This window comes from Balaenoptera musculus, chromosome 17 (assembly GCF_009873245.2).
Source record: "Balaenoptera musculus isolate JJ_BM4_2016_0621 chromosome 17, mBalMus1.pri.v3, whole genome shotgun sequence".
NCBI classification, from domain to species: domain Eukaryota; kingdom Metazoa; phylum Chordata; class Mammalia; order Artiodactyla; family Balaenopteridae; genus Balaenoptera; species Balaenoptera musculus.
Window position 1 is genome coordinate 29,406,395 of NC_045801.1, and position 24,193 is coordinate 29,430,587.

Genomic DNA, 24,193 nt, shown 5'->3' on the forward strand with positions numbered 1-24,193 from the left:
GCATTTTTCATGTTCTTTCCTTTTTCAATAGTTCTACTTCCCCTTGTGCCCACTGTATCCTGGCAGGTAAGCAAGCTTTTCCTATCATGTAAGAAATTTTCAGAATACAAACATATTCATTTGGCCTAAATCAGACATATTAATTCATTCAAAACTTCATTCAGCAGATAGTTGTCAAGTAACAAATAGTTATTGGGCAGTAATGAAACAAGACCAAAGATTAGGCTCCTGCCTTCATGGAATTACCATGAGCTGAGAAAGATGTAAACCAGTCAACATGTAAACAAGATCATTATAGGTTGTGATAAGCAATGGGAGGGAAATTAACAAGGTGAGGTAATGTTGGGGGAAGCTATTCTAAATAAGAAAGTCAGGGAAGACCGCTCTAACCACATCCTAGTCTTAAATCATCTGGTTAGTTGAATAATATTAAGATATTTAAGTGCTTTCATATGAATCCCAGGTGTTATTCCCCTTTGGGGCTACCTACAGACCTTCTTTCCCGTGACTTCATTTCCTCCAAAAGGTACATGGATACAGAGGTACATAAATATGCCTCATTCCTGACCTTGAGAACCTATAGGTTAGTAGAAGGAACAGACATGTAAACAGATAAGAAAATACAACATGGCAAAGTGGATACCACAAGCACGAACAAGGCAACTGTTCTTCCTGGTTAACTCTTCTGTCTTGGGCCTCTGGCATCCCTGGAAAACCCTGTTTACCTGTTTGGGTTTAGGCTGAAAATTCTTCCTGGCTCCCTACATAATCTTAATATTTACTTTTAAGTTTTTGGCTATATCAGAAGTAACTTGACTTGCATGCATTACTAGCTTAATTCCTCATAGCCGGTAGATCCCAGCATTGGCTTGAGATACATAACAAAGTACTGGGGAAAATGTTTTAAAAATTACTTTCTTAAAGAGCCCATGTTTTTCATGTCAAATTTTTCAAATAAATGCTAAATAAGATGTCTGGCCAGATAATTGAAGCTGGCTGTTATCACACAAGAGAATGTATTCAATGATAATTGTCATGATTAGAAGCCTGTACTGCATTTCAGTGTCACCGTTTTCCTGTCAGTAACCATGTTAGTCTGGTAACCAGGCAGTGAACATTTATTTGGACTGCAGGAATTTTTAAAGACAGATAACACAGGCACAGAATATGCTATAAAAGACACACAGAATTAGAAGTATTTGAACAGATACATAGGTATTTTAATTATGTTCTGAAGTGGCTAGTGGTTTATTTAGCTTGTCAACTCTTAGATTCATCACAACTCTTTCAGATTCCTCTGAGATACTTCCAACTACTGGGAATTGCTACCTTCCCCCAAATAATGGGGTAGCCGCATTCCAGGTGCTAGCATCAGGGACAGATGAGAAAGAGCAGTGGTGTTTCCCTTTGCCCGATATCCTTCACTTCACATATTACAACGTCTCCAAGTGAAGTAGATTTAGCTGTCAAACCTAGCTTTATATGAGGTGGTAAGTGAAGAAAGAAGGGGATTTAAAGTCCTCCAAAGCACCTTCTCTCTGTGTGATTCTTTAATGAGGATGACAGCAGGACTGAGGCTTCTGGAAATTCTCACCCAGGAATTAGGTGGAATCAGTAACATAAAGAGTTCCAATAAGGTCCCCCAGAGCAAGGGAATAAGGTCAGGAAAAGTCAGCTTCTGAAGATACACACTCCAAGAAGCAATAATTATTTTGGAAAAAAAGACAGAAAACACCTAGCTGTACGATGTGTCCGTGCTTTCAATCTAACTAAAGCACTACATTAATACCCCCATGCGCACCTCTATCATTGCCACTTACCACACTGAAATATGAATTGTTAGTTTAGGTATCTGTCCCTTCTGCCTAATCATGAGTTCCTTCACGTAGGAACAGCATTTTAGTTATTTTCTCACTCTCAGAATCTAGCACTGTGTCTGGCTAGAATAGGGACTGAATAAATGTGCGTTGAATAAATGAGTGGGAAATATAATTAAAGAAGGCATACTGCAATAGGCATCTGCATGTGGTATGTAAAAAAGGGTAATTGATTAATATAATATTATTTAGTGTTATTTAGAAATACTAAGAGAGCTATTGAATCAGAAGGCATGAGCATTCTGAAAGTGTCCACTACAGTAGTGACAGGTATTCATTAGACTATTCCAAGATATGGATGAGGGACTTCCCTAGCAGTCCAGTGGTTAAGACTGCATGTTTCCACTGCGGGGTCACGGGTTCAATCCCTGGTCGGGGAACTAAGATCCCACATACTGCACGGTGCGGCCAAAAAACAAAAACAAAATATGAAAGAATTTCTTTCAAGAACACGTAGGTCTGGATATCCAGGCTCTATGCACATTTATTCATTTCCATAGCATTTGTTGAGTACTTGGTATATGCCAGGTACTAAGACAGGAACTGGGACTACAAAGACAGGTATTCATAGTCCTTACACTCAAGATGTTTACCAGCCTAATAGGGGGAAACAAACATTAAAAAAAAAAAGGTGGGCTAAGATGTTATAGACTCTGTGATAAAAGTTTGTTACTAGTAGTGAGAGGCTGGAGGGATTACTTCAGATATGCTCTGCTAATGGGAGACACAGAATAGGGAAAGAAGATGCTTAATTCAAGTCTTAAAAAGTGAAAAGGTTGGGACTTCCCTGGTGGTGCAGTGGTTAAGAATCTGCCTGCCAATGCGGGGGACACGGGTTTGAGCCCTGGCCCCGGGAAGATCCCACATGCTGCGGAGCAGCTAAGCCCCTGCTCCACAACTGCTGAGCAACCCCGCTCTCCACAACTAGAGAAAGCCCACACACAGCAACGAAGACCCAGTGCAGCCAAAAATAAATAAGTAAAAATAAATTTATTTTTTTAAAAAGTGAAGAGGTGGTCAAAGGGTGGGAGAGGGCAGAGAAGCGCATTTTAGTCTGAAGGAACTGCTAGAGAGCAAGCGAAGGAAACCATAAACTTGTGACTCCGTATAAATTCAGAAGTGTTTTTTCTACTTCTGTAAAAAATAGCATTGGAATCTTGACAGGGGTTGCACTGAATCTATAGATGGCTTTTGGTAGTATGTTGTTTTAAACAATATTAATCTTTCAATCCATAAACACAGGATGCTTTCCATTTATTTTGTTGTCTTCTTCAATTCTTTCATCAATGTCTTGTAGTTTTTGGAGTAGAGATCTTTCACATCTTCACTAAATTTATTCCTAAGTATTTTGTTATCTTTGATGCTATTGTAAATGGGATCAATTTCTTTATTTCTTTTTCAGAAATTACATTATTAGTGTATAGAAGCACTACTGATTTTTGTGTGTTAATTTTGTATCCTGCAACTTTACTGGACTCATTGATAAAATCTAACAGTCTTTTGATTGAGTCTTTAGGATTTTCTGTCTATAAAATCACTGTCATCTGCGTATAGAGACAATTTTACTTCTTCCTTTCCAATTCTTATACCTTTTATTTCTTTTTCTTGCCCAATTGCTCTAGCTAGACTTCCAGTACTATGTTGAATAGGCGTGGTAAAAGTGGGCACCCTTGTCTTATTCCTGATCTTAGAGGAAAAGCTTTCAACCTTTTGCCATTGAGCTGTGGGCTTATCATACATGGCCTTTATTATGTTAAGATATGTTCTTTCTATGCCTAATTTGTTAAAGAGTGTTTATCATGAATGGATGTTGAATTTGCCAATGCTTTTTTCTGCATCTATTGAGATGATCATATTCTTTTGTTTAATTCTATTAATGTAATGTAACACATTAATTGAGTTGCATATGCCTGAACCATCCTTGCATGCCATGGGATTAATCCCACTTGGATCATGGTGAATGGCTCTTTTAAACGTGTGGCTAAGTTCGGTTTGCTAGTATTTTATTGAGAATTTTTGCATCCATATTCATCAGGGATATTGGCCTGTAGTTTTCTTTTCTAGTGGTGTCCCTTACAGTTTTTGGTATCAGGATATGCTGATCTCATAAAATGAGTTTGAGAGTGCCCTCCCCCTTCATTTTTTGGTAGAGTTTGATGAAGGTTGATGTTAATTCCTATTATATTTTTGTTAAAATTCACCAGTGAAGCCATCTGGTCCTGGGATTTTCTTCGTGGGAGATTTTTTTTAATAAATTTATTTATTTATTTATTTTTGGCTGCATTGGGTCTTCGTTGCTGTGCACGGGCTTTCTCTAGTTGTGGTGAGCGGGGGCTACTCTTCTTTGCGGTGTACAGGCTTCTCATTGCGGTGGCTTCTCTTGGTTGTGGAGCACGGGCTCTAGGAGCGCATGGGCTTCAGTAGTTGTAGCTCTCGCGGGCTCTAGAGTGCAGGCTCAGTAGTTGTGGCGCACGGGCTTAGTTGCTCCGCGGCATGTGGGATCTTCCCGCACCAGGGCTCAAAACCTGTGTCCCCTGCCATTGACAGGCAGATTCTTAACCCCTGCACCACCAGGGAAGCCCCCGTGGGAGTTTTTTGATTATTGTTTTAATCTCTTTACTAGTAATTGGTCCTATCAGATTTTTCTATTTCTCCCTTTGTAAGTTGTATATTATGAGAATTTTTCCATCTATTCTAGGTTGTCCAATTTGTTGGCATATAGTTATTCATAGTAGCCTCTTATGATCTTTGTATTTCTGTGGATCAGTTGTAATGTCTCTTTTTTCAATTATAATTTTGTTGATATGGGCTTCTCTTTTTCCCTTGGTTATTCTAGCTAAGTGTTTGTCAATTTTGTTTCTCTTTTCAGAGAACCAACTCTCAGTTTGGTTAACCTTTCTATTGTTTTTCTGTTTTCTATTTATTTCTGCTCTAATCTTATTATTTCCTTTCTTCTGCTAATTTTTGAGCTCAGTTTCTAGTTCCTTAAGGTGTAGAATTAGGTTGCTTTTTGGGGCTATTTCTCACTTCTTAATGTAGAGAAGCAAAAAACTTGATGGCTTATTTGAGCAGAAGTTAGCATGGAAGGGGTGTACAGCTCTGGAGAGATAAGTTCTAAGAATGTACTACAGTGTGCTAAGATTTTTTTATGTTATACTATATGAAATTGGAAGTGGCAGAGTGTATTAGTTTGCTAGGGCTGCCAAATAAAGTACCACAGGATTAGGTGGCTTAAACAACAGAAATTTTTTGTCTCACAATTCTGGAGGCTAGAAGTTCAAGATCAATATGTTGGAAGGGTTGTTTCTTTCTAAGGCTTCTCTCCTTGGCTTGTAGATGGCCATCTTTTCCCTGTGTCTTCACAAGGGTCTTTCCTCTGTACATGTTTTCTATCCTAATCTCTTCTTCTTATTAGGACACAGTCACATTGGATTAGGGCTCACCACAATGACCTCATTTTAACTTAATTACCTCTTTAAAGACCCTATCGACAAATACAGTTTCATTCTAAGGTACTGGAGGCTAGGACTTCAACATATGAATTTCAGGGGGGGGGCACGATTCAGTTCGTAACAAGGTTAGATGTACACTTAGGTCACCAGGACAGCAGGGCGGAGGACAGGCTAGATGGGTGCAGGGCTAGGGACAGGGAGACCCTTTGGATGACTATTGCAATAGTCTGTCTGTGTGAGGGATGATCAGAGCCTGAACTAGAAAGACAGAGGAGGATGTGTCGAAGACAGATGATAAAAGAGTTATCAGGAAAAAGGGCCTGCAGGATAGAATCCAAACTCCTCAGCATAGTTCACAGAGCCCTTGACAATTCAGCCCTGACCCCTCAACTCAGACGCATGTCCTGCCACTTGCCATCATCACACTGGCTACCCTCTAGGCATAAAAGACCTTCTCAATGTCTCCGATCACACTATGCTTTTTCTCAAGGTCAAGTCTGTGTGCCTGCTCTTCCCTCTGCCTAAAAGCATTCTTTTCCCTTTTCTTAGTCAGTTAAACATCTATTCAGGTAGAGGTAGTCCAGTGTTACCTTCCCCATGAAACTCCAGCTTTCTCTGCAGCGAATCACTTCCTCTTCTGGACACTCTGTGCATAGACTCTCTCACATGGTGCTATGATTATTTTATATTTTAACATGCTTGTCACCTCCACTAAACCGTAAATTCCTTTTGGGCTGGGATTGGTTTCCTTTCTTTGTTTCCCCAGAGCCTGACATGGTGATCAGCAAATGGAAAGTGTTGCATCAATATCTGATGAATGTATGAGAAAGTCTTCACCTGATACCACCTAGATCCTACCAGGTGAGGCCTTGCCTGTCTTTCTTCTGTAATATCTCTTTTTAACTAAAACACTAGGAAGAGACTAAAGCAAGAAAGTCAGATTTTCCATACTTGGGGCTAAATCTCTCTTATAAAAAGAAATAAGATATTTTCACAAACCAGCAAGGAAAATTCCAGGGGAAAAGCCAGGCAAATCAGCAGAGTTTCCAATCTGTCACCACTTTAATCCTTCTTGTAAATCACTTCCAGTTTAATTTTAAAGGACAAAACACCACTGTCTTCATGTCTTTTTCTATTTAAGAACTTAATGAGTGGCTCCCATTGCCTATCTGATCAAATCCAAGTTTCCCAGTCTGGTTTTGAAGATCTTCCACAGCCTGGCTGCATTTCACCTATCCAATTCACTGTCCACACAACAGTCAGAATTACCTTCCTGAAACACTCTCACACTCAAAAATATTTTAAGGCTCCTCATGACTTCAGATGAATTTCAAATTCCTCACATAAGCTTTCTACTCTTTGGCCCTGGTCTTGTGTTTTCTGGCATATCCTCTTCTATAGTCTTCAGTCTTCAGTTAACTTCCCAAGTTGTCTTTCCCAGATATTTCTTATATTCTTCTGTTTTTGTGTCTCTATACTGTTCAAATTGTTCCTGAACCACCTGTAATGCTCTCTCCCACATCTGTTTTAAAAGTCAGCAGTTCCAATACAAAAGACATCCAATCCACCAAGCTTTCTCCATTTTCTCTACCCTCATGGAGAATCAATCTCCGTTTGGAGCCAGTTGCCTGGGACCACATGCTCTTCTCATATTCCCTACAGCTTGTCATAATACTCTATCCTTCCATGATAGTTATTTATGTAAGTACTGTAGCATGTCTATCAGCATACACACATCTTTTAAAACACGCTCCCTAGACCCCACATCTATCATTCCATTTTACTGCTTCCCTTTCTAGTAAAATTCCTCAAAAGATCTGTTTATATATGCTGTTTCACTTTCTCTCCTCCCATCTTTTGAGCTCACACCAAACAGACTTTCATCCACCACTCACTGAAATTGCTTTTATCAAAGTCATCAATAACCTGCATATCTTAGAAAGTCAAAGAGCAACACAGTAAGTCCCCTACATATAAACCTTCAAGTTGCGAGCTTTCAAAGATGTGAATGTGCATTCAAATGTCCAATCACATAAGTTAGTTCACATGTCTGGTGTACATTGTCACATGCATCCTCTACACATGCTTGTGCTTTTGTGTACTTTACTGTACAGTACTATATAGAGTACAGTAGTACAGTATCTTTATTTCAAGCCCAGGATGCCTGTAAAAGCGGCGGTGATGTAGCTGGTACTGCTAAGAAGCACCAGGAATTGGAGGCCCAGAGAAAGGACAAAGAGAGATAAGAGGAAGAAGAAGTAACTGAAGAACTGAAGAAATTCATGACGCAGGAAGTGGCAAGGGGATTTTCTTTATTTGAGGAGGCACTATTAGTTTTTGAGGCACAGGACCGTGTAGAATGGTACATGAAGGAAGGTTGCAGCAGCCATTCAGAATGCAATCCAGTGCTACCGTGTCATCTATGATGAGAAAAAAAGAGCCATTACTCAGACGTCACTGGATCGCTTTTTTTAAGAGGGTAGATAGAATTGAATCCAGCAAGAAACCAGAACCTGTGCCATCAACGTCAGGCATGAGTGAAATTGCAGGTTGCCCTCTGTCTCCTATTGCTGATGATCCTTCAGCTCTACCATCTCCCACCTCCTCTCCCTCCTCCAGTCGGTAACTCTTCTTGCCTGTTCACTCAATGCCAGCCCCTGTATGCCAGCTATTGTACGGTACTACTGTACTTTTCAAGGTACTGTACTGTAAGATTAAAAATGTTTTCTTTATTTTTTGTGTCTGTTTGCTTTTTATGTATTATTTGTGTGAAAGCTATTACAGTACAGTGCTATATAGCTGATTGTGTTAGGTGGGTACCTAGGCTAACTTTGTTGGACTTACAAACAAATTGGACTTACGAACGCGCTCTCAGAATGGAACTCGTTCCTATGTAGGGGACTTACTGTATTCAGTTGTCATCTTGAACTAACCATACCATTTGACACAGTTAATTGCTCCTTGGTGCTTGGACCAATCTCCTTCTTTGGTGCCTGGAACACCACTTTCTCTTGTTCCTCCTCATCCCTCCTCCACTTCCTGGCCAGTCTTTCTCTGGTGTCTTTACTTGATTTGAATTATCCCAACCGCTACAAGTTGAAGTGCCTAAGATTTAGCCCTTCTCATCTCTTTTCCCAACATACAGTCTGATCTCATCCAGTGCCATGGTTCTAAATTTCATCAGGAGGTTGACAAGATCTAGTCTTCTGTCTCCAGCTCTTACCTTTCTCCTGAATTCCAGATTCATACGTACCACTGCTTAATCAGTATTTCAACTTAGGTGTCTAATAGGCATCCCAAACATAATATGTCCAAAACTTAACTCTTGATTTCTCTCCTCTAATCATGCATCTATCACACCCTTCCTCATCTTAGCAAACGGCCTCTCATTTCTTCTAGACCTTAGAGTCATCTTGGACCCTTCTCCTTCTCATCTAATGCATTGGCAAATTTTGCTAGCTATGCATTTGGAATATATTCAGAATTTCACTACTGTCCACAACTCTTTCAATGCTACCACTCTGATCTAAGCCACCATCATCTCTTGCTTGAGTTATTTCAATAGTCCCTTAACTGGTTTCTCTGTGAATGAGCTTCTTCCCCCACCCCCTTCCAAACCCTCAAAGTGGCCTTTTTTAAAAGCATAAACACTGATTATACGCCTTCTCTGCTCAAAACCCTCCAATACCTTCCCACCTCCTTCAGAATGCAACCCAAAGTCTTTACTGTGGCCTACAAAGCATTATGTCATCTATCCCACCACTCCCTCTCTGAACTCATCTTCTTCCACACTTCCCCTTGCTCAATCAGTTATTGAATTTAAAGTCTCCTTGCTATCCCTCAAGGATACCAAGCACACTTTTGCTTCCACACCTTGATACTTAATGTTCCTTCACCTGGCTTTTTCTCCTCTAGGCAGCCACAGGCACCCTCACTTCCTTCATATCTCTTTTCAAATTCTACTTTATTAGAGAGGCCTTCTCTGACCACTTTATATAAATTAGCAACTTTTTCCCATCATTCTCACCCTGCCTATTGTTCTTCATAGCACTTATCACCACTGGACAAATTATGTATTTGTTAATATGTTTTTATCTGTCTCCCCCAACTTGAATATAAGCTTCTTTAGAGAAGGCAATTTGTTTTCTTTACTGCTGTATTCCCAGGACCTAGACCAGTGCTTAGTATATTGTAAGTGTTCAATTTATATTGAATGAATGAACAAATAATTGCTACCTATTAGATTGAAAGCTCCTGTGGCCAGAGACTAGCTCTTACGGATTATATAGTCCCATTAACACCTAGCTTAGTACCTTGCATATGGTAAAAGTTCAAAATGTTAATCAAATTGAATTGCATCTTATTTCTCACTGCTTCTCAAAGGTGCTCTCTGTTCCTTTTTGGCAAGTTTCTGTACTTCCACCTGCTTCCTTCCTTCCTCTGCTGCAGCTCACTTCTGCTGGAAGCCTCAGTTCCTGCTATTTCTCTCTTTAACTTCCTCTTTTCCTGTCTATATTCTATTACAACTTTGGTCTCTGGGCTTACAGGAAACTTCATATTACAGCTATCACTTCTCAACTCTTAGAGGCTACAAAGACTATCCCCTACAATACAGCAGCCTATACCACCACTTATTCTTTGCTTCATGGAAATTCAGCCTTGCTTTCCCAACAATACTGTAATGACACTATGGCAGAGATCATATCATACTCCCAAATCCTTGAAAACAGCTAGTACAAGGTTACACGGATGGTAAGTGATTAACAACTATATCAACTGATCCAGAATAGTATCTCCATTTGCATACTAGACAGCATCACTTGGGTAGCTAATAGGAATGTTATTCTATCTGAAACAGAATTCCTGATTTTAGCACTCATACATATTCCTTTGCCATTCCCCCACCCACCTTTTACTGTCACCAATAGGTATCCAGTTTTTTAAGCCCAAAGTCTAGGAGTCACTTTTTTTTAATTAGACTTTTATTCTGATTGTGGATTCACATGCAGTTGTAAGAAATAATACATGGGCTTCCCTGGTGGCGCAGTGGTTAAGAATCTGCCTGCCAATGCAGGGGACACGGGTTCGAGCCCTGGTCTGGGAAGATCCCACATGCCACGGAGCAACTAGGCCCATGAGCCACAACTACTGAGCCTGCGCGTCTGGAGCCTGTGCTCCACAACGAGAGAAGCCACGACAATGAGAAGCCCGCGCACTGCAATGAAGAGCAGCCCCCGCTCACCGCAACTAGAGAAAGCCTGTGCACAGAAACGAAGACCCAACACAGTCAAAAATAAAGAAAGAAAGAAAGAAAGAAATAATATATGAAGATCCCGTGTACCCTTTACTCAGTTTCTTCCAGTGGTAACATCGTACAAAATTATAGTATACTCTGATGGTTCCTCAAATAATTAAACATAGAGTTACCGTATAACACAGCAATTCCACCTCTGAATATATATGTAAGAGAACTGAAAACATATGTCCACATAAACATGTGTACACGAATGTTTATAGCAGCATTATTCATAGTAGCCAAAAAGTAGAAAAAACCCAAATGTCCATCAGTGGATGGATGGGTAAATAATATGTGGTATATCCATATAATGGAATATTAATCAGACCTAAAAAGGAATGAAGTACTGATACATGCTACAACTTGGATGAACCTTGAAAACATTAAGTGAAAAAAGTCAGACCCAAAAGGCCATATATCATGTTATTCCATTCATTTGAAAGTCCTGAATGGGAAAATCTACAGAGTGGTTCCTTAGGGCTGTGGTAGAATGAGCAAGAGAAGGAGGTGGAGAAGATGAGGTAAGAGAGGTAACGGGTCCAGATGATGTAGGGCTTTTTAGGTTACTTTGAGACATACGTTTTTCTCTGAGTGAGATTACAAGGCCTGGAGGGTTTTGAGCGTAATCTGACTTTTAAAAGTCACTCTGGCTTATATATGGAGAATAAACCACAGGAGGAAAAGAGGGGAAGCAAGGTGATTCGTGATGAGACTATTTCAAAAATCAAAGCAAGCGATAATGGTGTTTTGGAGTAGGGATTAACTTTGTAGGTGGTGTGAACTGATTGACCAGGACATGCTTTAAAGGTAGAACCAGAGGATTTGTTGGTGAAGTCAATGTAGAGTATAAGAGAAAGAGAAAAGTCAAGGACGACTCGAAGGTTTTGGGTCTGAACAACTGGACAGATGGAGTGGGCATTCACTGAGGTGGAGAAGAGTGTAAAGAGCAGGTTTTGACGAGCTACATGGGAATTTGCTTTTGGACACGTTAATGTTGAGATGTTGGATATATGGAGTTGGCTGTTAACTAATAGTCTGTTGCTGGGGCTCTAATTTGGGAGTTGTCAACGTGTGGGTTGCATTTAAAGCCATTAGGTTGAATGACATCACTTAGGGCATTGGCCTAGACAGTGAAAAGGTCCAAGGACACTCCAAAGGGCACTCCAAAATGAAGAAGTCTGAAAGACGACAAGGAGACAAGAGTACTTAGAATAAAAACTCACATTCCCCACCTTAATGGAAACCTGGCCCCTTCTCCATGTCTGTAACCTCACTCTTCCAGTCTGGTAGGATACTCAGTTTTTGAAGGACACCAAGCCCTTTCCTGTCTCATGGCCTTTGTCTTTGCTGTGCTTCCACCAGGCATGTTTCCACCCAGGCTCTAATTTTGGTCACCTGCTTCTCTTACCACAACCTCGGCTAAATTGTAACCCTGAGTTTTATCTAAACACCCTAATTGAAAAGCCCCAAACTGGCACCGCGTCCCTCACCTCCCTGCCGCCCCCCCCACCCCGACACCAAGTTATGGCTTTTACTATAATCTGAAATTATTTCACTTGTTTTTTGTCTAGAAGACCATCCCATCTTAATTTAACAAATGCTTACAAAACGATTACTATACACCAAATAAAAGCTCAGCTATTCCTCCTTGTACGTAATTTTCTGGAGAGCAGGGGCCTCATTATCTTGTCCTTTGCCGCATCTCCAATACAAATGACATTGCCTCAGCAATCAATTCTGAGTTTTCAGTATTTGTTAACGGAACGGATTGCAGGACACCAACAAACTTGCAAACAAAAGGAATTTTGCCCGCCCATCCAGCTCGTCCCAGAGTTGCCGGGAAGGAGGGAGGGAGGGAGGGAGGACCTCGCGCATGCGCCATTGTTCCCTGAGCGCTCGACGCTGAACCCCGCCCCTTTCCTTTGGCTGGTTTAACAACTGCACATGCGCGATAAGGGTCTTGTCCGTTCGTTTGTCGGCGCTATCAATAAAGTTTTAGCGAGCGCACACTTCTCTTTTCCTTGTCAAGATGGCGGAGTACGACTTGACTACTCGCATCGCGCACTTTTTGGATCGGCATCTAGTCTTTCCGTTGCTTGAGTTTCTCTCCGTAAAGGAGGTGAGTGGGTTTTTGAGCGCGAGGAAGGCGTGGGAGCGCGTGAGATGCGGGGCAAGGCCGAAAGGCGGTGGCGATAGCCTTAGGCCTTACACACGTGTGAGGCGGCCCTGAGTTTGGTCCCGAGTCGGGCAATAAGGATCTGCTGGTAGTTAAGCGTCGTCCCTGTTGATTAGCACCGCGGAATTCGGCCGTGAGTAGGGGTGAGGGGTGACAATATGAAACTCAGGGGAGAAAGGGAGGGGTCTCTGCTTCACTTCTTGAGGTGCCAGTGCCCGAAGGGACTTCCGCGTCGTTCCTCTTGGAAGTTGACGATTGGCTGGCTTCCCTGTATGATGCTTGAGCTTAACTTCAAGCTGGCTTCTAAAAGCAAATTGACTGTTAGAGATTTAAATTTTTCTTTTGGGCACAGTAGAAGAGTGACCTGGCTTTGTGTTTTTGCTTGCCGGGTCGTTTGGAATGATTTTCTTACACTTAAATACTAGCCCTTGGTTTCCGTAAAGTTGTGAGTTCTTTGCGAGGAGTTTTAACTGGTGTTTCGGTAAAGAGCCACTTCCTAGAAGCGTAGCATATTTTGTCCAGTGGGGAGGGGAACCCAAAAAATAACCCGACAGTAATCTTAAGAGTTGTTTTTCAGTGTATAGATGTACAGACTTCGAGTGATTTGAATTGGTTGTCAGTGTTCATTGAGCTATTCCGGGTATCTTGAAAAAGTATTTGGTCCTAGTACCTCATTTAAAAATATGTCTCAGTCCTAAAAGTTTGAAATATTAGGCTTAGTTATACCGTAGTTTATTGGGAAATTGATGCATTTTAATTGTTACAATAAAGTGATATTACTGTGATGGAGGAATTAGAATATTGGCCAGAAAAAATGCGTTCTATTTCTAGAAGCAGATTAAACCGCAAATCTACTTAAGGCACTCTAGATTTGGGGAGTAGATTTTGTGTGTTTCCAACAGCAATAAAACAAAAAAGCCCTACAAATAACATTAAATTGTTCTGATAAGTTTTCAATTTTCCCATGGTTCATTGGATAGGTATAACTCTCAAATTCATATGAACCGTTTCTAAACACCTACACACAACTCTAAAGTTAATGATATTAGGGAACAGCAAAGTTTATTTTCAATAAATATTCAAGAATGCCTTGCTATATAAAGCTTTATCTTGAAATGTTTTTGTCTTGATTTTTCTTTTATAGGATGTACTTAACCTGTATTGTATAACTTGAATAAAACAGCCCAGTCTGCCTTCTGTTTCTTTTTTGGATAATTTAGGATAATTTACCAAAGATCAAGGAATAGAAAAATATCCTCTATGCTTCTAAACTAGCCAAACTTCATATTTTTGTAATGTGTCTTTACACTTTTGTTTTTCAAGGCAGACAGATGAAAGGGAGGAATACATAAGTGTAAATTAGTTTTTCATAGGGCAAGACCAAAATTGTGAACGGCAGCTGAGAATCAGTGGAAAATAACTGCTCAAAACCTGTTTCCTTGGAGAGAATGTTGGTAAGATGGCTGTGATACACCAAGGGGAAGACAGGTGCTGGAGTATTTATTTATCAATTACTAAGTATAGGACTACCATGGAATTGTGAGAAATCCAAGATAAAATCCAGACATCTCATCACTAAAAAACTTATCCTTTGGTGGAGATAGATGTCTGTAATTATAAGGCTAAGAGTAATAAAATGTCAGAAGTAGTGGCAGAGTGCTATCAAAATTGAAGAGGTACAGAAAGGATTCTGAGGAAGAGAGGCTTGAAGTTGAGTTTTGAAGGCTAGATAGTTAGGATAGTCAATGATCATGACACATGAAGGTATCAATTGAATATATTTATGGTATCAATATGTTGGAAAATATAAACTCCATTGGAGCAGGAGCTTTGTTTTATTTCCTTGCTGTGTTCTCAGCAAATAGAGTCTGGCATAAGGGCTTCTCATGATTATTTAATACATGAGTGAATATATATTTGAACCTTAGTGTTCTTTATTCTCAAGTGAAGTGGAAGGCCAGATAGTGTTTAACAGCCTGGGTACTGAATTGGGACCTGGATTAGGATCCTGGCTCTGTCAGTTAATATCTTTGTGCACTTGAGAACAGTTTCTTTCCCATCTTAACTAAGCCTTTTCTCATGCACAAAATGTTGGTACTACCACCAGCCTCATAGGGTTGTTAGAAAAATTACATGAAATAGTAAATATAAAGTATTTAGCCTTCTGGGACAGAGTAGGTACTCCTAAGTGTTTTCTATTAGGAGGCTAGGCCATCCTATGTGAGGGGGAAGTGAGGAATTCAGTTGGGTTTGTTTGTTTTTTTAAGTTTTGTTTGTTTTTGCCTGCGTTGGGTCTTCGATGCTGTGTGCAAGCTTTTTCTCTAGTTGTGGTGAGCAAGGGCTACTCTTCTTTGCGGCGCGCTGGCTTCTCATTGCGGTGATTTCTCTTGTTGCGGAGCACGGGCTCTAAGTGCGCGGGCTTCAGTAGTTTGCAGCACGTGGGCTCAGTCGTTGTGGCTCGTGGGCTCTAGAGCGCAGGCTCAGTAGTTGTGGTGCACAGGCCCAGTTGCTCCACGGCATGTGTGATCATCCTGGACCAGGGATCGAACCCATGTCCCCCGCATTGGCAGGCGGATTCTCAACCACTGCGCCACCAGGGAAGTCCTCAATTGGGGTTTTGAGGAGGGAGATAAAGACTGGAAATAGTGACTGAGGAAACTGACCAAAGACAAATGCAAGGATTGGTAAGTTTGGAGGGCCCAACTGAGATTGGAAATCACACATTTATAAGTGGTCATTTTTGGAGCGAGAGAAACGGTAGTTTATTTGAGTAGTATAGAAATATGTGGAGGTAGGCTGGTGATAAATAAATGCCATCTAGAGATTGATGAAAAGGATTGCTGATTAAAGAAAAGCACCGATGTGATTGAATAACATGATTGCCTAGTTCTGAAACATTTTATAGGTGACCTTAGCCATAACATAGAAAAGAGATAACTTTTTTCCAGTGCTAGAGATAGACATTGAATTGTATTTGGTTGGAGAAAATGAATGGAATAAATGTTAACCGCTAAAGAGAAGAGCTTTGAAATAGCCAAAAACAATATCCAAACTAATGTAGAAAGTGACAACCAAATAGGGTGATGTAAAAATTAGAAAGAACAGAGGGTATGTTGAGGGTGATGAACCATTTTAGAGGAAGAGGTGATGAATGTAAGTTAAAAGTCTTAGAGATGAGCTGATGAAAGTTGTTATGATTTGCGGGATAAAGGAATTTTAAGGCTTGAGTTTTTAAAGAATCATCATTATGGATGTTGGATTTGTGGAGGATGATAGCAGGAGGAGGTGTCAAAAGAAGATTTTTAATCTATTAAAAAGTAGGAGTTGTTTTCAAGAGGTTGATAGACTGTGTTGGCAGACTACAACCTGTGAGCCAAATACAACCCTCTCTGCCGGTTTTGTATGGTCTGAGCTAAAAAAAATTTTTAACAGGTGAACATTTGCAACCTTTCTCAATTATAGAACAATAACTGTACACTAGTTAAGTAAAATGTTTCCTGCCCAAAAAGAATTCCATTCTTCTCATTAGTAGAACTGTATTACAGAAAATTTTATTCCATATTATATTTTTTATTTCAAAAAGAAAATTGTTGAAGCTTTTCTCTCTTATGGTACTTATATATAGTATCCTTGATTTTTGCTTTTTGGCTCACAAAATCTTACTATCTCTTCTTTACAGAATAAATGTGCCTATGAGATAAAATTTAGAGAGGATGATATAAGCAGATATAGATTTAAGAAGAGGCCAGTGAGGTCTGATGGCAGAAGAGCAGTGCTTTGGATCTGCAGTTGGGAGAAACATTACAAATTAAAAGCTACTGATGAAGTGGTGAGGAGAGGTGGCATGCCAGGAAGAGGATGTTTTCACCTAAGATTAGGGTTTCTGTGGGGCAAACTGAAAGGGAACTTCTTTTTTAAAGTAAACTTTTTATCAAGTATAATATGTGAACAGAAAAGTAAGCAAATATAAATGCTTTTTTTTTTTTTTAAAGATTTATTGATTGATTGATTGATTGATTGCTATGTTGGGTCTTCGTTTCTGTGCTAGGGCTTTCTCTAGTTGCGGCAAGCGGGGGCCACTCTTCATCGTGGTGCTCGGGCCTCTCACTATCGTGGCCTCTCTTGTTGCAGAGCACAGGCTCCAGACGCGCGGGCTCAGTAATTGTGGCTCACGGGCCTAGTTGCTCCGCGGCATGTGGGATCTTCCCAGACTAGGGCTCGAACTCGTGTCCCCTGCATTGGCAGGCAGATTCTCAACCACTGTGCCACCAGGGAAGCCCATAAATGCTTTTTTTTCCCCAAAGGAAACACATTTATGTGTGACTACCATCCAGATCAATAAATAAAATGTTGCAAACGTCCTAAATAACTGCAATTTATTTATCCAGTCTAACGTTGATAGGACTTGGCTGTTACAAATAGTGCTGCTGGGAACATTCTTGGTAATGTCCTTTGAATATATGTACCCATTTCTCTTGGGTACTTAGGAGTAGAATTGCTGGGTTAAAGAATATTTTAGCTTTAGAAGATAAAAACAGTTTTCCAAAGTGGTTGTAGTTCTGCCAGCAGAGAAGGTGTTCAGTTACTCTGCAACTATACCAACACTGGTATTGTCCGTTTTTTTAGTTTTTAGTGTGATTTTAATTTACATTTCCTTTATGACTGATGCGGTTGAGGACTTTTTCCGGTGTTTGTTGGCCATTTGGTTGTGCTCTTGTGGAGTGCCTATTAAAATCTTTTAGCCATGTTCAATTGAATTGTCTATTTTTTCTTACTATTTTGTAGGAGTTCTTTATGTAGTTTGGAAGGTTCAGGTTTGATCTCATGGCTATACCGATTGACTGCCTTTATCTTTTCTTTTCACGGGTAGTAAAATGTTGTATAATCTTCCTTCATTTTTCTTTGCTTGACAAAACTAGATTTAGTACAAAAATCTTTTCTTTTGCTGAAACCTTATCTTGGCTCTTTGATTAAAAATTGTTTTGAATTATGTTACTGTCTCTCTCCCTGAATGCTGTTGTGTAGAATCCTTAACATATTGCTCAGTACACTTCATGTTTATGTGAGTTTGCTTATGTATCTATTTGGTTCCTGAACTGTGGGTTAAATTAAGTTTCTTGAACTCTTTGCAAAAGCTAAAACCTGATGTGACAAGGTTGACTGAAAGAATGGGTGCCAGTTTGTTTCAGGGGTGTGGATGGGAAGCATTATAAAGGATTTTAACTATATAGTGGAAAAGTATGTGGGGGAAAAAGGAGAGGCCACCTCAATGAGAAATGGGTAGGCATCATGCGGATGTGAGAGAGACTAAGAAGGTAAAACATTTAAGAGTTGATTTCTAATTACCTAAATGTGGAGAGGAGTCAACAATACTATGTGCTTATCAGTGGAGTGGGTGTGGTTTATTTACTCACAGCCTTGTTCTAGAAAGGCTAAAGGATGACTTGTAGGGACACATTAAAAAATCAGTATAAATCAGAAGTTGGTGGGAATGGCTTTGTGGTATGTAATTGCCTTTATTTTAAAGTTGCTAGGTAAACAAAATATTTTATGTCTCTGCAGGCTGATTGCTTGCCTTTCTCGTAGGAGGGTGAATTAATAGTATATATTTTATTAAAAAATAGTTCAGGACATATGTTTCCAGGTACAGTATCTTAATATTAACTGCTTTACTTGAGGGAACTTCAGTTTATTCATTAGAAAGTAATTTTCTCTTGCAGATATATAATGAAAAAGAATTGTTACAAGGGAAATTGGATCTTCTTAGTGATACCAACATGGTAGACTTTGCTATGGATGTATACAAAAACCTTTATTCTGATGATATTCCTCATGGTAAGTTTTGTCATTACATCTGAAGCTTGACTTCTGAACTGAGGGCATGTGTATTAAAAGTTTTGTGATTTATAAAAGTGCTTTAGCCAGAAGTCTTAATAATTATTTGAATGATTTAAAAGTTCTTTGGATGAAAGGTAATATGGAGGTTACAGGTCTTCTAAAGCAGTGATCCCTAACCTTTTTTGGCACCAGTGACCGGTTTTGTGGAAGACAATTTTTCCATGTTCTGGGGGTGGCAGGGGGATGGTTCAGGGGCAGTGCGAGCGATGGGGAGCTGCAGGTGAAGCTTTGCTCCCTTGCCCGCTGCTTACCTCCTGCTCTGCGGCCCGATTCCTAACCAACCGGTCTGCAGCCCGGGGGTTGGGGACCCTATAAAAGGTGTGAAACTACTTTAAAACATGGTCATCAAATGTCTTCAGTTCATAGTATGCAGCATCAAAGTTGTACTTATTAATCAGATTGTTTCCTTAGAATTATCTGGGAATTTTGCAGTTTTTTGACTTGTTTTTTCAGTTGGCATCTTGTGTGCCTTAGAGATTTCTTTTTTGTCTTGAAGCATCTGGGTTCTCCAAAGCATGGTCCCCAGAACCAGCATCCTCAGCTCACCTGGGAGAACTTGTTAGAAATGCAGATTCTTGTGCCATACCGCAGATCTACTTAACCAGAAAATGTTGGCTGAAGACCAGCACTCAAATTAGAGAACTACTGTGGTATATTTCGAAATCCTTGTTTTCTGTAGTAATAGATGTTCTTAAAACAAACAAGCAGACAAAAAAACCCACTATGCACGTAGTATTTTAAAAGATTATAAGAACTCTTCTCAGTAGAGAAATACAATTTACTTTGTTTAAATTGACATTTCTCAAAATTTGATCACAGATCCCCTCTGTGTTTGAGAAACACTCTCCTAGTATTAGTACTTTCTAATATATAATGTAGAAATTATTACATAAAACATAATCACTATTTTGACTTCTATTATAGTTCCCTGCAAGAACAGTAGCTCTTTAAATTTTAGTTTGTGGTAAAAAAGTAAACTATTTCTTAGTGAAACTTTAAAACATGCTAACGGGATAAATTATGTGCAAGTTTTCTCTGACTTCATGATGCAGTAAAAAGAAACTATAGAATTGGTTTTGAGAGATTACAGAATTAGATTTAAAGTGAAAAGAGAAATTATTGATGAATTTAAATTCCATTCAACCTAGTTGAAAACCTGTAGTAATAATATGTAAACCCCTCTGAGCCTCTTCAGAAACTGTGGGATAATCTCCTGAGAGAATTCAATGAAAACAAATATAAAAACACTGAGAATGAAGTCTCTGAAATGTAGAGTTAAATAATTGTTTCCTCAACAGCTCCTTCTCCCAGGCTGTATCTGTATATTCCTCAGTTTCTTCTAAGAGTAAGAAGAGGATTCACTCTTCCTTTATGTGCCTTTGCAGTGCTAGAAAGAAGAAATTGGATCTGGGGGAGTTACTGAGTTGGTGGCTCCTGGCACATGAATATATTGGGGATAAATATATGCACAATTTAGATAGATTGAAAAATTTCCAGAGACATCCTCATAGTGAGCAATACAGTTTAACATTATAGTACTCCTTTGCATTTTTAATTAGCTTTGAGAGAAAAAAGAACCACCGTTGTTGCACAACTGAAACAGCTTCAGGCAGAAACTGAACCTATTGTGAAGATGTTTGAAGATCCAGAAACTACAAGGCAAATGCAGTCAACCAGGTAACCTCTTTTTAAAAAAATTATTTTATTGACGTATAGTTGATTTACAGTGTTGTATTAATTTCTGCTGTACAGCAAAGTGATTCAGTTATACATATATATACATATTATTTTTCGTATTCTTTTCCATGTGGTTTATCACAGGATATTGAAAATAGTTCCTTGTGCTATACACTAGATCCTTGTTTGTTATCCATTCTTTATATAATAGTTTGCATCTGCTAATCCCAAATTCCCAGTCCATCCCTCCACCACCCCCCTCCCCCTTGGCAGCCTCAAGTCTGTTGTTCTCTATGTCTGTGAATCTGTTTCTGTTTTGTAGTTCATTTGTGTCATATTTTAGATTCCACATATAAGTTATCATATGGTATTTGTCTTTCTCTTTCTGACTTACTTCACTTAGTATGATAATCTTTAGGTCTGTCTATGTTGCTGCAAATGGCATTATTTCTTTCTTTTTTATGGCTGAGCAGTATTCCATTGTTTATATGTACCACATCTTCTTTATCCATTCATCTGTCTTTGGACATTTAGGTTGTTTCCATGTCTCGGCTATTGTGAATAGTGCTGCTATGAACATAGGGGTTCATGTATCTTTTTTTAAAAAATTATTTATTTATTTATTTATTTATTTATTTATGGCTGTGTTGGGTCTTCGTTTCTGTGCGAGGGCTTTCTCTAGTTGCGGCAAGTGGGGGCCACTCTTCATCGCGGTGCGCGGGCCTCTCACTATCGCGGCCTCTCTTGTTGCGGAGCACAGGCTCCAGACACGCAGGCTCAGCAATTGTGGCTCATGGGCCTAGTCGCTCCGTGGCACGTGGGATCTTCCCAGACCAGGGCTCGAACCTGTGTCCCCTGCATTGGCAGGCAGATTCTCAACCACTGCGCCACCAGGGAAGCCCTCATGCATCTTTTTGAATTATAGTTTTGTCCAGGTATATGCCCAGGAGTGGGATTACTGGATCATATGGTAGTTCTATTTTTAGTTTTTTAAGGAACCTCCATACTGTTTTCTACAGTGGCTGTACCAATTTACATTCCCACCAACAGTGTAGGAGGGTTTCCTTTTCTCCAAACCCTCTCCAGCATTTGTTTGTAGACATTTAATGGTGGCCTTTCTGACTGGTGTGAGGTGGTACCCCGTTGTGGTTTTGATTTGCATTTCTCTCATAATTAGCGATGTTGAGCATCTTTTCATGTGCCTGTTGGCTATCTGTATGCCTTCTTTGGAGAAATGTTTATTTAGGTCTTGTGCCCATTTTTCGATTGGGTGGTTTTTTGTCGTTGAGTTATATGAGCTGTTTGTTGTGTTTTTGTTTGTTTGTTTTTGCCTCAGCATGCCGGATCTTAGTTCCCTGACCAGGGATTGAGCCCTTGCCCTTGCAGTGGAAGTGCAGAGTCCTAACCACTGGACTGCCAGGGAATTCCCTGTGTGAGCTGTTTGTATATTTTGGAAACTAAGCCCTTGTTGGTTGCATCATTTGCAAATACCTTCTCCCAGTCAGTAGGTTGTCTTTTCTTTTTGTTTATGGTTTCTTTTGCTGTACAAAAGCTTGTAAGTTTGACTAGGTCCCATTTGTTTATTTTTTGCTTTTATTTCTCTTGCCTTCAGGTAACCTCTCCTTAATTTGAATTCTAAAAATTCTGTTTTCTGGATTAATGCAAATGTTAATTCATACTTTAGTAACCCAGTCTAAAAGTTCACAGTTTAAGAGATCGCTTTATCTGTTTTTTTTCCTTTGTCTTTATTGTGTAGCGATGAGGAAGTCCTTAATTATAAATGTTAATAAGTAAATTTTTTTAGAACTTCTTTACCGGTTAATCCAAATCTGATTATGCTGAGCAGCTCCACCCTCCTCCCCCCTTCCCAGGGGACATTTGGAATGTCTGGAGACATTTTTGGTTGTCACAGCTGGAGAGGTGCTACCGGCATGTAAAGAGGAGAGGCCAGGGATGCTGCTATACATCCTACAGTGCATCAGACAGTACCCTCACTTCCCCCAAAAGAATTACCCAACTCAAAATGTCATTAGTGCTGAAGTTGACAAGCTGTGCCTGGGCAATACCTAGAGTACGTGGGTTGCTCAATGTATGGGAAAACTGAGCTCACTTTATCACTTTGCTACATTGTCTCATATCCTTCCATGCTCAGCCCAAGGAGGGTAGTATAGAGCTGATACGGTTATATTTTATTCCTGATTTCCTCTTAGCTAGAAATAGACTTATTGTTTAGTTTCCAAAGGAAGCATGTTACCCTACTCTGACTTAACTAATTGAAGCCCTTTGGGTCATTAAAAATGTTTAAAAATAGTCTTCTACGAAAATTGAATATTGCCATTATGGTAAATCTTTTCTATCAATATATTCACTTGAGGAATTGTTTAGGATTTTACCATGTTGCACCTTGAGTTCTTAGGATATGTCATCAAACCAAATCTTTAGAGCGATTGGCTCTAAGTCTTCATTTGTGATTTGAGAAAGTGTTACCAGGTATGTTTTAGAAAAGCAGCAAGTACTATACGATTACTATACCTTACTATAATGTGCCATGTTATATAGTATGTATGTATATACAGAGATAACTATATCTTACAAAGCTGTTATATATATGTATTTTCATATATATGTATATAGCTTGTATATAGCTATCTCTGTGTGTCTGGGTATACTTGTATGCACTTAGAATATCATGAGTAATTGCAGCCCTTCAAGTCACATGTAAGTGCCCACAAAGGGACAGCTGAAATAATCCAGATGTTAGGGTACAACAGAAAATTTAGGATTTTAATTCTAAGTTTAGTCTAGTCACTTAAACACTGGGAAGTAATTGGATTAAGGTATGAATAAGATGAATATAGATTTGTTCACTAAATATTAGAAAAAGATAACTCCTTTTAGCTTAATAGGCAATAAATTGGAGATAAATGAAAGGATGGAATTGGGGTTAAAAACTTGTAATCTAATTAAATTTATAACCTATTCATTTTCAAAGTAATAACCTCTCCCTGCCGATTCCCCATTTTAAAATTTCATTGAATATGTAGTATTGTACTTCTCATACTTTCCCAGAAATACCATATCAGCCAGAGGACAGTGATTATATACCTGAGGTATAAGGCGTATAACACAAAGTTATTCACTATGATCTACAGCAAGTGTTAAGTGGCTTTTTTTGAGGTCTCTTTATGTTAAAATTTCATGCATGTTTTTATTTAGTATTATAATATGTTCATGTTAATTTTAGTGGTAACATACCCCTCCCCATTAAACCTTCGAGTAAAATTATGCTCCCAAAAGACATGCCACGGTATTCATTCTTACAATGAGCATAAGAAAATGGTTTCATTTTTGCAAATGCCCAGAAGGTGGGCAACTCTGCCACCTGTCACTTGTTCCTTGGTGTCTTTGTCATCAATTTGTCTTTTACAAGGCTGCCAACATCTCAAGTTGTGCAAAGCTAATTTTAAAAACGTTACATTGGGTTATTTGACACTTTGGTATGAATAATAATCATATAGAGTATGTAACATAGATAGCATGTGAGTTAGGCATGATTTATTAGTCTTGTAAATTTGCCAAGTCACTGTCCTTATGAGAAATACTAACATTGTGGAGGGGGACAAAATTTATATACAGGATTAATTCCTGCTTATTTGTATAGTACATTATTTCCATCTCTATCCTATTTTAAGAATATATTACCTATTAGAAAAGTATCCTCAAGAGAACAGATTCCATTCTCAGTAGGTTAACACCTAAGTAGACCTCACTGACCTCACTATAAGAATAGTCAGAATGTTCTGGTTTTTTTTTTTTT

At 39.3% G+C, this 24,193-nt stretch overlaps 1 protein-coding gene across 1 annotated transcript in view; it reads left to right on the forward strand.

Annotated features, from left to right (window-relative positions):
- Window positions 1–12,564: 12,564 nt before the first annotated feature.
- EIF3E (eukaryotic translation initiation factor 3 subunit E) overlaps window positions 12,565–24,193 on the forward strand; it is a 51,717-nt gene continuing 40,088 nt past the window's right edge. The window contains exons 1-3 of the mRNA XM_036830583.1: window positions 12,565–12,744; window positions 18,522–18,636; window positions 20,259–20,376. Of these exons, the coding sequence (XP_036686478.1) occupies window positions 12,655–12,744; window positions 18,522–18,636; window positions 20,259–20,376 (323 nt within the window). The 5' untranslated portion in view covers window positions 12,565–12,654. The remainder of the gene's footprint in view (window positions 12,745–18,521; window positions 18,637–20,258; window positions 20,377–24,193) is intronic.